This window comes from Vulpes lagopus, chromosome 9 (genome assembly GCF_018345385.1).
Source record: "Vulpes lagopus strain Blue_001 chromosome 9, ASM1834538v1, whole genome shotgun sequence".
Classification (NCBI taxonomy): Eukaryota; Metazoa; Chordata; class Mammalia; order Carnivora; family Canidae; genus Vulpes; species Vulpes lagopus.
In genome coordinates this window covers 975,994-989,923 of record NC_054832.1, presented here as the reverse complement: position 1 = coordinate 989,923, position 13,930 = coordinate 975,994, and the positions used below count along the sequence as shown (strand labels likewise).

The 13,930-nt window shown below is 50.0% G+C and overlaps 1 protein-coding gene across 2 annotated transcripts; it reads left to right on the top strand.

Moving 5' to 3' along the window:
* The first annotated feature begins 2,092 nt into the window (after positions 1–2,092).
* ZNF623 (zinc finger protein 623) lies at positions 2,093–13,930 on the top strand. 2 transcript variants are annotated; one of them, XM_041768812.1, is made up of 4 exons: positions 2,123–2,188; positions 4,206–4,352; positions 9,849–9,948; positions 10,102–13,930. In XM_041768812.1, exon 4 carries the CDS (start codon positions 10,196–10,198, stop codon positions 11,690–11,692), a length of 1,497 nt encoding a protein of 498 aa, XP_041624746.1. In that variant the 5' UTR covers positions 2,123–2,188; positions 4,206–4,352; positions 9,849–9,948; positions 10,102–10,195; the 3' UTR covers positions 11,693–13,930. The 2 variants fall into 2 exon arrangements, with proteins under 2 accessions (XP_041624745.1, XP_041624746.1); XM_041768811.1 differs by lacking the exons at positions 4,206–4,352; positions 9,849–9,948 and having other exon boundaries at positions 2,093–2,188.

Here is a 13,930-nt window from a genome sequence, read left to right as displayed (position 1 = left end):
TTCTTTTTTTTAAAAGATTTTATTTATTTATTCATGAGAGACACACAGAGAGAGAGGCAGAGACACAGGCAGAGGGAGACGCAGGTTCCATGTCGGGAGCCAGATGTGAGACTCGATCCCGGGGCTCCAGGATCACGCCCTAGGCCGAAGGCAGACACTCACCACTGAGCCACCCAGGGATCTCCCCCCCGCCCCCCGCTTTTTTATTTTAAATACTCACTACCACCAATGTGGAGCTAGAACTCATTACCAAGATCAAGGCCCATACTCTGCCGACTATGCCAGCCAGGAGCCTAAGTATTTTTTTTTTTTTTTAAGATTTTATTTATTCATGAGAGACACACAGAGAGATTGAGAGGCACAGATGCAGGTGAGGGAGAAGCAGCCTCCATGCAGGGAACCCGACATAGGACTCGATCCCGGGTCTCCAAGATCACGCCCTGGGCTGAAGGCGGTGCTAAACCACTGAGCCACCCAGGCTGCCCCTAAGTCTTAAATAAGGATGTGTGGGTGTTTCTTTGCAGTCCTCCCCTGTGGACCACACCTGATATGTGTAATCGCATTGTGTGTAACTCCCTATATATCACCACCCAGCACTTCATAGTTCACCCCCACACACCTCCACTCACTATGGCTGCAACACTCGTTTCTTTTCAACACAGCGCTTCTCCAGACACTTTTCTACGACAAGGCGGTGTGTGAAATGGTAGTTGTTTAACTCATTGCATGGAGATATTGGCTCATCGTACCCAGATTCCAACATCTCATGTGTCCAGAGGTATATTCCAGGTGGTTGCAAGACCTATAAGCATTGAGAGTAAAAATGTTAAGCCTCTCTGGGAAAAGACAGCATCGTCAGGGTCCTGAGACGCAGGGAGGAACCGGGCACATGGCGCAAAGGGAGAGTCAGGCCTGAATTCCCAGCAGTAGCGGAGGGCGCGGGTAACTCGTGAGCAGATAAAGGCAAGACATTTGCAACATACGTAACTGGCAACGATTTGTATCCGGACTAAAAACCTCCACCAGACCACAAGGAAAGACAACCAGCCAGTGGGAAAGGGAGCCAAGGCCATTCAGGCCGACTTAAGAAGTGCAAGTGACTAATAAACATGCAGGTTTGGCCTGATTAGGAAGCAGCGCGCTCAGTGGAGCAGCCGGAGGGCACCGCCTGCGGAGGACGCTGATGCTCCGTCTGGACTGGGGAGCTCACCCAGGAGGGGACATCGGGCAAAGCTACTTGTCACACGTGTTTATTGAAGACCAACTGCGCTTGTTTCTAAATCGCGTCTCCCTGAATTTGTAAGGACCAGGCTACTGCCTCCCCCCTCGGATTGGCAAAATCCAGAAAGTCAGGCTCTAGGTGTGGGCGAAGAGGTGGGGAGGCCAATTCTATCAGCCGCGGAGACGGAGCGTAAGTCACGGCGGGCAACGTGCTAAACCGCATCGTGCACGTTAGATCCCGTCTCCGGGCATCGTCTCCGGGCATCGCCGCCGGGGCCGGGGAGGCCGCCCGCACCCTCCGCCGCCGGACGCTGCGAACCAGGCGGCGCGGGCCCCGCGGGCAGAGAGCAGCGCAGACGCACCGGACCGCGCGTCCCAGGTCACGCGGGGGGCCGGACCCCGCCAGCTGCGCCAGGAGACGGCAGGCGCACGTGCCCCGCGAGCGCTGCTGCCCACGGCTCCCCGCGCCCCGCGCCCCGCAGGCTCCGCCCAAAGATCTCCGCCCGCGACCAGGGCTCCGGGGCCTCCGGAGGGCCCTGAGCGCCCCCTGCAGGCGGGACGCGGGAGCGCCCCTCCTGCGCCCAGGACGCGCCCCAGCGCCAGGGCGACAGCGTGGCCTCGGGGGGCCGCCCGGCCGGTCGCCGCCTCCGCGAGCTCGCGGTCCAGGCCCTTCCGCGGCGCCGTGGGGCCGCGAGCCGCTCGGAGAGTCCCCGCCGGCCGCGCCGCAGCGCCCCGGAGACCGAAGCCCGCGCGCGCGCAGACGCTCGGGGACCAGCCGCACCGGAGCCGCGGGCGCTCGGGGCGGGCCTCGCGGGCGGAAGTCCGCACCACCGAGAGGCCGCCGGCGCCGGGCGCCTAGAGCGGCCCCGGAAGCGCTCGGGGCGGGGCCTCGGCCGACTTCCGGCCGCGGCGTGCGGGCGGCGGTGCGGGCTTTGTCGGCGGCGGTGGCCTCGCCGCGGGCGTGCGGGTGAGTGGCTGGTGTCGGGCCCGGGCGGGCGGGGGCCGTGGGCGCGGCCCGGCCCGCACCTCCTCCCCTGGGGGCCCCGGCCGCTGCGGGCCCGCCTCCTGGCTCGGCAGCCGGGGAGCGCTCCCGACGGCGCGGGCCGAGGGGCCGGGTTGGAGCCCGCGGCGCGGGCGCAGGGGCAGAGCCAGCCCGATGTCCGCGTGCGGGTGCGGTGCGGGCGCGGTGCGGGCGCGGTGCGGGAGCCAGAGGCATGGCTCTCCCTCCAGACCTCGGGCTGCGCCGCCCGGCGCTTTCCGACGCCCCCCCCCCCCCCCCCGTGCCCTGCCGGGCTGCGTCCGCCGCAGTCGGGCCCGGGCCTGCGGTCCCCTGGCTGTTGGCTGGAGGCGGGCCGCGGGCTCCTCACCGCCCTGCAGCGCGTCTCTTCCCCGGAGCCCGGGCCCGACCAGCGACGTGTCTTTTGCCCACCGAGGATCTGAGATGGCTTCAGCTGGTACCTTGGCCCTGTCCGCAGAGATGGAACCTTTGACCCTGTTAGAGACGTAGCATCCCCACAGTGTGCGATCGCCAGCAGTGACCGCAGTAGCTCCCTTGAGGCAGAGACGGAGGACTTAGGGGCAGCGCCCGCTGTGGTTTTTCACAAGCCTGCACACCCCGCTCCAGCCTCTCCTGCAGTGATGGCGATGGATTCCTGACTCCTGGAAAGGGCTTTGGGGATGATGTGGGCAGAGGCCAGAGCTGAAGGCCCTCATGAGCCAGAGGAAGGGGTGGTCCGGGGAACAGCGGACCCAACAGGGCAGTGCCATGGAAGCGGTTCAGGGAGCGGTCAGGCGTGTCCATGTGGCCTCGGGTCCCGGCAGGTGACACTGGACTTCCCAGGAGAGGAGAAGGCCGTCCGGTTCCTTAGAGCCCTGAGAGCAGGAACCAAAGTGCCATGGGGTGGGACAGGGAGGAAGAGAAGCACCCAGCCGCTGGTTTGACTTTAAGCAGGTCACCTCCCTGAACCGGGATAACTGTGAGAACATGAGAAAATGGGAAATGAGATACCCTGCCTAGTGGCCGGCACACACCAGCTTCTCGGTTCCCTTCACACTAGCTGTGGCAGGAGCGCAGGTTGAAGACGGAGGCAGGGTGGGCGCAGACGTGCAGATTCCCCCGGAGCTCTGGGTTGTGTCTCACCCAGGTGCCCCTCGCTCTGGTTATTCCCAAGCGTGAAGCTCAGAAACCTTCCTGCTGCTTCTCTTCGAGGCCGTAAGCCACAGACAGTGACCGGGACCTACCTGTGCATCTTGGGCTGTATACCCCGTTACGAGTGCACATAAGAAAAAGCTCCTAGTGCCTGCATTTAGTGCTCCCCACCCCCACCCCCCACTTGCCATCCCAAAGCTCACAGGGTTCCACTCCAGGTTAAGATCGCACTTCATTTCCAGCATCAAGAATCGCCCCAACTTTCTCAACATCAACTGTGTGTTTACACAATTTCATGTTATATCTCATCCAGCAAATTCGGTGTTACAAGAGAAAGGTGTGGGCCATGGTAGCTCAGTATGTTGTGGGATCACAAATACGGTATATTTTATTTCCTTTCGTTCACTTCAGGCTTCTTTAAATGAAAGGGTATCAGTTTAATTTTGCTTGAATTCATCAAAGAAAAAAAAAACAAAAAACAACAACAAAAAAAAAAAACAGCTAAGCAGAAACTGACAGATGGCTGATTTTCAGATAAATGTTATTCAAAGCAAGCTGTAACTCTCTAAAGTTAGGAAATTATGAAAACTCGTTAAAAGACACATCATTGTGGGGTTTTTTTTTAAAGATTTTATTTAGGGGACACCTGGGTGGCTCAGCGGTTGGGCGCCTGCCTTTGTCCAGGACGTGATCCTGAGTCCCGGGATCAAGTGCCGCATCAGGCTCCCTGCATGGAGCCTGCTTCTCCCTCTGCTTTGTCTCTGCCTCTCTGTGTGTCTCTCATGAATAAATAAATAAAATATTTAAAAATTTTTTTATTTTATTTACTTGACAGAGAAAACATAAGCAGGGGGAGCAGCAGTCAGAGAGAGATGGAGCAGCGGGCTCCCCCTGAGCAAGAAGTCCAGTGTGGGGCTCAATCCCAGGACACTGGGATCGTGACCTGAGCCGAAGGCAAACGCTTCACTGACTGAGCCACCAGGTGCCCCAAAACACATAACTTTTAAGCTGTTTTCTTGTAGACGCACACAAGCTTGTTTGCAGGGAGTACAACAGTCCTTTTATTATTATTTATTACTATTAAGATTTTATCTATTTATTCATGAGAGATGCAGAGAAAGAGGCAGAGTCACAGGTAGAGGGAGATGCAGGCTTCCCTCAGGGAGCCCGATGCAGGACTCGATCCCAGGACCCCAGGATCACATCCTGAGGCGAAGGTGGACGCTCACCACTGAGCCACCCAGGTGCCCCTCAACAGCCCTTTAAACATAAAAATCAGAAGATATTATTTCCGAAACAAAACCCAGCATCCCACCCCCTTTTAAATTACGAAAAACAAGGCTTAAATTATCAGCTTATTTTATAATACTTACCCTAGGATCCTGTAAAAGTGACAGGTGACACTTGGAAAGGGAAAAAAAATCTTCCACAATGGGGAAATGGGCACTGGAGGTAGACCTGGCTTTGAACCTTAGTTCAAATCACTAGTCTAGTGACCATGGGGAACTGTCTCTCTTAGCCTCTGTTTCGTCTGTAGAGTAAGTAATGGCGTGAACACCCGCCTTAGGAGGTTTAGAGGAGTGCCAGAGACGGTGGGGTCTGTCGCTCAGCATGGTGCCTGGTGGGGTTCGAGGGGCCTTAATAACTAGCACGCCCCTCTCCTCCTGAGCTTCGAAGCAGTGAGGCGCACAGGCCAACTGCTGCCTCACTTCTGGGCAGAAGCTGGGTCAGAACCTCAAACCAGCTCCGGCGCCTGCCCACACGAAGCACGCGTTGCTGTGGCCCCGCGGGGGCCTGCCCACTGAGCCTGCGGGTGTAGATGGGCAGAGCGAGTGCCCCTCTGAGGAGGCTCTGTGCTGTCTGCCTGTGATTTGCCCAGACTTTTCATTCTGGTGTCGCCTTCCGTCCCTGGGGAGGAGGAAGGATCAGGTAAATGGGCAGAGAACATTCCTCAGGGAACATTCCTCCTCGTGACACCAGAGGCGCAGGGATGTTCCTTCGAGTGTCTAACCCGAATAGGGAGTCAGTGACTACATATGGGGAGGGCGTCCAGAGAACCAGGTAACATCTGTGTGGGTAAACTTGAGGAATGCCGGGATATATTATAAATGGGGGAAAGGTTGCAGATGGATGAGTGTACTTTCATTTTTGTTTTTGAAAATTGTGTGTATGTAAGTAAATGTATGTGTATAAATGTATTCGTTCAAGCAAAGTGTAAATGAGTACGTATGAGGAAACAGCTAACTGTAGTAATCTGTTGAATTGGTGGGGATTCTCATTGTCTAAATTTTGTCTATATTGTCTATACTTCTTTATTATTTGAAATATTTTTACATTGGGCATGTTATGTTTGTAATTGCTGAGCATTAGATACAAAAAGTAACACAGGATGCAAAACTGAGTGGTATAGTCCTGATTTCATAAAAATACTAGTGCAGGAAATATACCAGAAGAAAATGTTCACCGATAATCTTAGTGGTGGAGGAAAAGATCATTTTATTTTTGTTTTTTTCAGTTTTACTGTTGTCTCTGTTTTCTCAATTGGCATAATTTACCTTATAGCTTGATAAAAATAACTAAGGTAATATTTATAAGCAGGAGAAAGATTAAAAAAAAAATCAAGTTATTGAGCCTTTAACTCAAAAAAAAAAAAAAAAACAAAAACAAAAACAAAAAAACCCATCCTAGTGAATGCCAGGAGGCAGGGCTTATCTGTTCTGTGTCGCTGCTCCAGGGGGTTGTGTTGGCAGATGAATTAGCAAGCAGATCTCATACGGTCAGAAATGCCTGCAGTACACTTGTGCTCAGTTCCTCGTCCTTACTGCTCGTTACTGGTGTGTGGGTTCAGTTTATTTCTCATCACTGGGAGCATTGGCCTGAGTAATCAGCCTGTTAGCATTACTTAAGCATTATTCAAATTGCTATAACAGAGATTCAAAATAGCGTTTCTGACAAAAAACTTGATTTCTCAGTCTGCTTCGCCTACTAGCTGGCTCTGGCCCTCAAGGCCATATGGGAGCCCGGCTGCTTTGCCTCGTCAGCGTGTCACCATGGGGAGGGAGAGGCGGTGTGGAGATAAGGGCCCTGCACATGCATCCATTACATTCCCGTCTCATTGGCTGGATCCCAGTCACAGAGTCACACCTAAATTCAGGGGGCTCTAGGCTAGGTGGCCATGTGCCCACTCAAATGTTAGGTGGAGTTTCTGTCACTCGGAGGGAGCAGAGATGCTGGGCAGTCTTCAGTCAGCCACAGTTTCCCCCACTGGCCATTCCGCCCCACATCCTGTGGCCCCGAGGATGGGATGTGGCTTTCTTCACCAGGTGCCCATCGGTTTCACACAGTCATACTCTAAACTCATACAAGCCCTGGCCTCCCTGACGCTGTCTCCAACACTCACCTAAAGCAGCACGACTGTATGGACACACGCACTCAAGGGGAAGAATCACTGTCCACAGCAGCACTGGTTCCCAGTGGAATTTGCAAAAGTATCCCCACCAGCTGGCTGCTAAAGCAAGGCAGTCACTCGCAGGTGTACACCCAGCAGAAACGAGGACCCCCATCTACCAAAAGACAAGTACAGGAATGTTTCAGGCAGCTTTAATCAACACCCCAAACCACAGACAACTTAGTTGTTCGTGAAAAGTAAATCATGACGTATTCATGCAGTGGTGTGCTGTGCATCAGCGAAAAGGATGAGCTGCTGGTGCCTGCAGCATGGGGGACTTTCACAGGTGGGATGCTGAGTTTAAGCAGATATGTATTTGGGGGAGTGATGAAAATGTTCTGGAAGTAAATAGTCATGATGGTTTTGCAATCTTAGGAATACTTGGAAAAACGCTGGATTGAGCACTTTAGGATGGTGAACTTTATGGTATGTGTTATAATTCAACAAAAAGTAGGTACACGTTGGGGCACCTGGGCTACTTAGTCGGTTAAGCCTCTGACTTGGTTTTGGCTCAAGTCCTGATCTCAGGGTTGTGAGATCAAGCCCCAGGTGGGTTCTGAGATCAACATGGAGTTTGGGAATCTCCTTCTCCTTCCCCCTCTGCTCCTCCTCCTGTGTGTGCAATGCACACTTTTTCTCTCAAATAAATAAATAAATCTTTTGTAAAAATGAGTAGGTGATAAATAAAAAGCAGACACAGAAACCTGTATAATTCCGTTTAAATTAAATTTTTTATTTAAAAATTTCTTAAGTAAGCTCTACACCTAATTGTGGGGCTTGAATTCACAACCTCAAGAGCCACACACTCTGCTGACTGAGCTAGCAAGGCGCCTCTAATTGAATTTTTTTTTTAATGAGCAGAATTCATCTGTAATAAAAGAGGTGGTTGCCCTTGGAAGGAGACCCTTTTTGGCGACAGAAATGTTCTGTGTTGGCCTGTGATGGTTAAACAGATGTCACAAGTTTATCAAGATATGTGCACTTTATGCCAGTTATGTCTCACATAAAAGTATGTTGAAAGGATGCCCTGCCGGGACCACAGAGCATGTGTTACCCAGTCACTCCCTCTGCCTCTCCTCCAATTGCTGCTCCACTTCGCCCCCAGCTTTGCCCTCAGAGGCCCTCAGAGGCAGATCCTTTTCCTTGATGGCCACGTTGGAAACAAGTCTGGAGGGCATCCCTTCATGGGGCTGCACAGCAAGATCTCTTCCCTACTGGTGCAGATTTGGAGCAAGGAGTGATTGAGGTCATCTTGGATGGAGCTCCCTGGAAGTAGACTCAGCTGTGTAGAGTTTTCAGGTGATACATCTGTAAGGAAGGCCTTATTTGTCTGTGGGGCCAAAACTGAGGCTGTGACCAATCCCAGTGGAGCTCTGGGGTCGGGATAACACTTGAGTTCCCCTCAGGGCACTCTGCATTCCTGATTGGCCAGGCATCCATGGTAGGCATCTGAGATGGCCCTCTGAGATTCCTAGCCCCTCAGGTACACACACTTCCTCCCAGCTTCTGTGGAGGGATTTTGCAGCTGTAATTAAGGTCCCAAGTCAGCTGACATAAGGTGGCGTGAAGCTCTCCAGGTGGGCTGACCTAATCATGCATGTCCTTGGAAAACAGCCTTATGCAGTTGGTGGCAGAAGAAAAGTCAGAGATGGGTTCTCTGCATTGTTTCTAGTGTTAGAAGTGTCCCTAGGAGCCAAGAGCAGCTTCTAACTGACAGCTGGCAAGGACTCAGGGACAGTCTTATGGTTGAAGGGAACTGATTTCTACTGACATCTGAATGAGTTTGGAAACAGGTTTCCAGATGTGACCTTAGCCTGGCTGACACCTTTTGTGACCCTGAACAGGGGTCCCAGTCACATTTGGCTGTAAGATGACACATGTGCTGTTTTTTGCTGCTGTGTTTGTGGTGTGTCATCCTGCCAAGAGTGGGCCGTCAGGGGGAGGGGCATGACCTTGCGGGGGAGGCAGAGTCCTGCCTGCAGGTGGTTCCCAGTGCAGTGCAGAGCTGGGCCCAGCACTCCAGCAGTTGTTAGGTTAAATAACCCCTGACCAAACAAGCTTTTCCACAGTGACACACCAGTGTGGCTCAAAGTGCCATGTAGATAACCAGTACCCTAGTGACCCTGCACCCTCCACCAGTCCTTATCTTCTCCCTAAAGGACAGCAGTGTTTCAGTTCTTCCACCATGGATGGATTGCTTTTGTCTGTTTTTTAACTTGATGTAAACAGAATCATACAACATAAACTCTTATTGTGCCTAACTCCTGCTGAATACTACATCTGCGAGACTCATCTTTGCTTTTGTGTGTTGCGGTTCTTCATTGCTATGTGTTACTCCTTGGTAGAAGTACTCTTCAGTATGCCCATCCCTCTATTGTTTATTTTGGTGGTTATGAATAGTGCTACTATGAACATTCCAGCTTTAGACTTGTTCAAGGGAGGTTTGGTGCTGTTGAGTGGATGAGAGAGGTGAGTGTTAGTGCCCAGGTGATGTTCACCTTAGATTAGATCAAGGGCAGTGTAATCCGTATAAGGAGGGAGGGCATGGCCTGGCTATGGACAGATAGCTTGGTAGATGGGGTAGGAAAAAACCGACATTCTCATCTCATTGCTTCTGTCTTCTCATTGAGATAAGCAAGAGCATCTGCTGAGAGGAAGGAGGGAGTGTTGGACATTTGAAAAGAGAAGACAAGCAGGGTGGTCATGTAGAAGAATAAGGAAAGTATAGAGATTGCTGGTGGTTCTCAGGGCCCCATTAGTCAAGGGGTTGTAAGTGTAGAGCTCAGTTGGCATGGATGCAGAAACAGAATCAGAAGCAAGTGAAATTTACCCCAACTTGGGGTTTTCCAATGCAGGGATGATACAGGAAGGGCTGGAGTTAGTTAGGATGGTTATAATGTATAACCAGAAATAAACATAGTACCATAGAACGTGGGATCTAAGCTGGGTAAAAGGGAAGGAGGACAATGAAGAGGTGGCAAGAGCAGTACATTTGTGTTTCTTTGGAAATATGTGTTAATTTTATAATAGAGTCCAAGCTACATCCCTCTCCATCTGCCACCAAGCCACTCTTTCCCTGGATGTGGGTGTTGGAGGTGGAGCCTCAGAGAAGCCTTCTGAAGTGGGTGAGGTAGGTAGCTAAGATGCATACTGGGGTAAAGACTGTGGACAGAGGAAACACTCCTCTCTCCACACTCTGGATGTGTTTTATCCCCAACCTGTTCCAGCAGACTCGTGTCTGTTGATGAAGGGAAAAAAATGATCTTAATCTCCTTTATTTCAGGTTCTAACCTAGGAACTTGTGACAAGAAGGTGACTCTGGAGCCTGAATTTCTGAGGATGGAAATTCGCTTAAGACCATTTCAGAAACACTCACAATGATGGAGCCCCCTGCCTCTGAGTCTGGGGCATTCCCTGAACCCAGATTAGGGGGACTTTTGGGAAACCCAGAAAGGCAGAATCTGCGGAGCTGCTCCCCTCAGGAGGGCAGTTTCAGGGGAGTGACTGTTACCCATTGGAAAATCCAAGCAGGAGATGCGGCTCGAGCGAGCAGTAAATCAGGAGAAGGCCCCGTTCTGAGCTCAAACCTCCTCCTCCTCCAGAGAGATCTTGTGGAAGGGGAAGCTCACCATTGTGAGACTTGTGGCAAAAGCTTCACATTTAATTCCGATCTAGTTAGACATCAGATTTCTCATGCTGGGGAGAAACATTACAGATGTGAGCAGTGTGGGAAAAGCTTCAGCCAGAGCTCCCATCTTGCTGAGCATCAGAGAGCTCACACTGGAGAAAGACTCTATGTGTGCAACATGTGTGGGAAGGACTTCATTCACTATGCAGACCTCGCTGAGCACCAGAGAGCACATGCAGGAGGAAAGCCATTCCGATGCATGCAGTGTGGGAGAGCCTTCCATCACAGCTCTGACCTGGTTCGGCACCAGCGAGTTCACACTCGGGAGAGGCCTTTTGAATGCAAGGAATGTGGGAAAGGCTTCAGCCAGAGCTCTTTGCTTATTCGCCATCAGAGAATTCACACAGGAGAAAGACCCTATGAGTGTAACGAGTGTGGAAAATCCTTCATTAGGAGCTCAAGCCTTATTCGACATTATCAGATCCACACAGAAGTGAAACAGTATGAATGTAAGGAGTGTGGGAAGGCCTTCCGTCATCGCTCAGACCTCATTGAACATCAGAGGATTCACACTGGAGAGAGGCCCTTTGAATGTAACGAATGTGGGAAAGCCTTTATTCGGAGCTCAAAGCTTATTCAACATCAGAGGATCCATACTGGGGAAAGGCCTTATGTGTGCAATGAGTGTGGGAAGCGCTTCAGCCAAACATCAAACTTTACCCAGCATCAGAGAATTCACACTGGAGAGAAACTCTATGAATGTAATGAATGTGGGAAAGCTTTCTTTCTGAGTTCGTACCTTATTCGACACCAGAAAATCCACACTGGAGAGAGAGTGTATGAATGTAAGGAATGTGGGAAAGCTTTTCTCCAGAAAGCCCATCTCACTGAACATCAGAAAATCCACACTGGGGATCGGCCCTTTGAATGTAAGGACTGTGGAAAAGCTTTCATTCAGAGCTCCAAGCTGCTACTACATCAGATTATTCATACTGGAGAAAAGCCCTATGTGTGTAGTTACTGTGGGAAAGGCTTTATTCAGAGGTCAAACTTTCTTCAACACCAGAAAATCCATACTGAAGAGAAACTCTATGAATGTAATCAGTATGGGAAAGATTTCACCTCAACCCCAAACTTTAAAAATAATCAAGGTGTTCACCAAGAGGGACTTCCCTTGAGTAAGACTCCCATACATTTGGGTGAGAAGTCTGCAAGTCAGGAGGAGCATACAGATAACATAAAATAATTATTCTCCAAGTCAGTGAGATGTGTCAGCGTTTTCCAACGTCCTAGACAGGGCTGCTTTCGGAGTGGGCTGTCACTGCTGTCCAGCAGCACTGGGCTGCTGTCCTCCACGAGGAATGTGTGAAGTCAGGAGAGCCACGTGACTGGACAGCTGACTTTGAGCTGGAACAATGCTGGGGGTGGGTGGCTAGGTCTCAAAGGTTTCTACGTGTTATTGCACAATTACAATTCACCCAGTTAAAAATGCTTTTTAAAGCTGAACTATGTATCTATTCTTAGTACTTAAGAATGTCACATGGTAAATTTTGACCTATCAAAAAGGCAGGTTGGAGAAAGATGTTTGTTATTTAAAACTATAAATTGGTTCCCCTTGTCCTTAGGATAATTTCCCAGCTCCCAGTCCTGCTCTCAAAGGCATTTTGCTTCCTGGAGTTCCATCTCCCACTGCTTAACCACCTGCCACATGGTTGGCGCTGCAGCAACACTAACTGCTTGACATTCCCACTTACCCAAGTTGCACCTGCCTCCTTCTCTTTCTTTGAATGCCCTCTGCTCCACACCTGGTTAACTCCTCATGATGAATCAGGACCCATCTCAGGCATCATGTCAGGCTCAGCCAGCTGCCCTTCCTCTGTGCTTGTGTTGCTAGTGAGCACTTCTGTTCCGGTGCTTACTTTGGTATATAAAGATTAGGTTTTTATCTACTATCTCTTTCATTATTACACTACTAATTTCTTAAGGACCTGGTCATAGCTGATTGGTTTATGTGTCCCTGGTATCCAGTGCAAGGCAATAGAAAGTACACCCCAAGTCTATGTGTAATTGGTACCTCTTTTGCTTTGTCCATTCTGTACTGCTATCATTTAAATTTTTGGATTTTGTTGTTTGGTAACAGTATGGTTTACTGGAAATATCTTCTCTTGCAGCCCTGTAGTCTTCTGCTTATGTGTAACTTAGAAGTTGTAACGAGTAACCCAGTGGAAGACTAGCACACCTCATATTTATGCCTTCACAACTCACCCATGACCATCTACTTGCTTTTGGGGAGTGTTGTCTTCACCTGGTTGCTTGTGTATCATTCTAAGCCGCTTAAGGGGCACCCAGTCCCAGTGTGCCGCTCAAGGTTTTCTGTCTCAGCAGTTCTGTGATTGACTTCATCTCTTCTGGTCACTTCCTCTGTTTTCTGGCCCATTTTGTCATTTACCTGAAAATGTATTGATCTGGAAGGACCAGGGCTGAACCGTGAGAAACAGATGGAATCATTGGGTCTGATGGGGAAGACAAAGATCACCTCACAGAGTTAAGTGCTGAAGTAGAGGTTCCACATTGCATAGGAACATAGGTAAGAACAGGACTGATCTGGTGTGGAGGATCTGGGCCAGCTTCACAGAAGAGGTGACACTGGAACTGAGAGAGAGCTGTGGCAGCTAGAGAAGAGAATGACCTGGGAGCGGAATCTGCAGATACCAGGAGGTGCAGCTACCAGGAGGTGCAGCATACACCTTTTTAGATGTAGTTCACAGTAGATAACAATCTACACAAATTTGAGTTGCTGCATCTGATTTTTTTTTTCCTCTGAACATGAACCAAAACAACCAGTTTTGAAATGACATGTACCAGTTTTTTTTTGTTGTTTTTTTTTTTTTTTTTTGGCCTGTGAGGGCATGTTTTGAGTTTTTAAATTGCAGCAACACTAGAAGCCTTCAGGGGGTAAGTGATAAACGGGCATACAGTACTACATCTGGAAAACTCCTCATTACTAGAGATGCTTCAAATGATACAGAAGAGAGATTACCAGACCATTTTGATCGTCAGTGACATCTAGTTTCCATACAGTAACACACCTTTTGAAGTGTACAGAATTTTGAGAAACCATTTATCTGTGTAACCACCATTAGGATAAAGAAAAATAACATTCTTATCACCCAATAATATTCCCTTTTGCCCCTTCCCAGTTAATCTCGCCCTAGTCCCAAGTAACCTCTTTGGGTCCGTGTAGATTAGAGTCGCTTGTAGGGCCTCACATAAATGGACCCATACAGTATGTAATTCTGTGTGTCTTGGCTTTTGCTTTGGCATGTTTTAAAGACTCAGCCAAGTAGTTATGTGTTTGGGTATCTCTGCTGAGTAGTGTTCTGTTGTACGGACAAACCTTTGTTATTCATCCACTGTGTTGATAGAAATTGGTTTCCAGATTTGGCTCTTATGAATAAAACTGCTATGAGAATTTGTGTAAAAA

Excerpts from the sequence above, each read along its gene's own strand:
- ZNF623 (XM_041768811.1), top strand. The coding sequence starts at position 10,196 with ATGATGGAGCCCCCTGCCTCTGAGTCTGGGGCATTCCCTGAACCCAGA.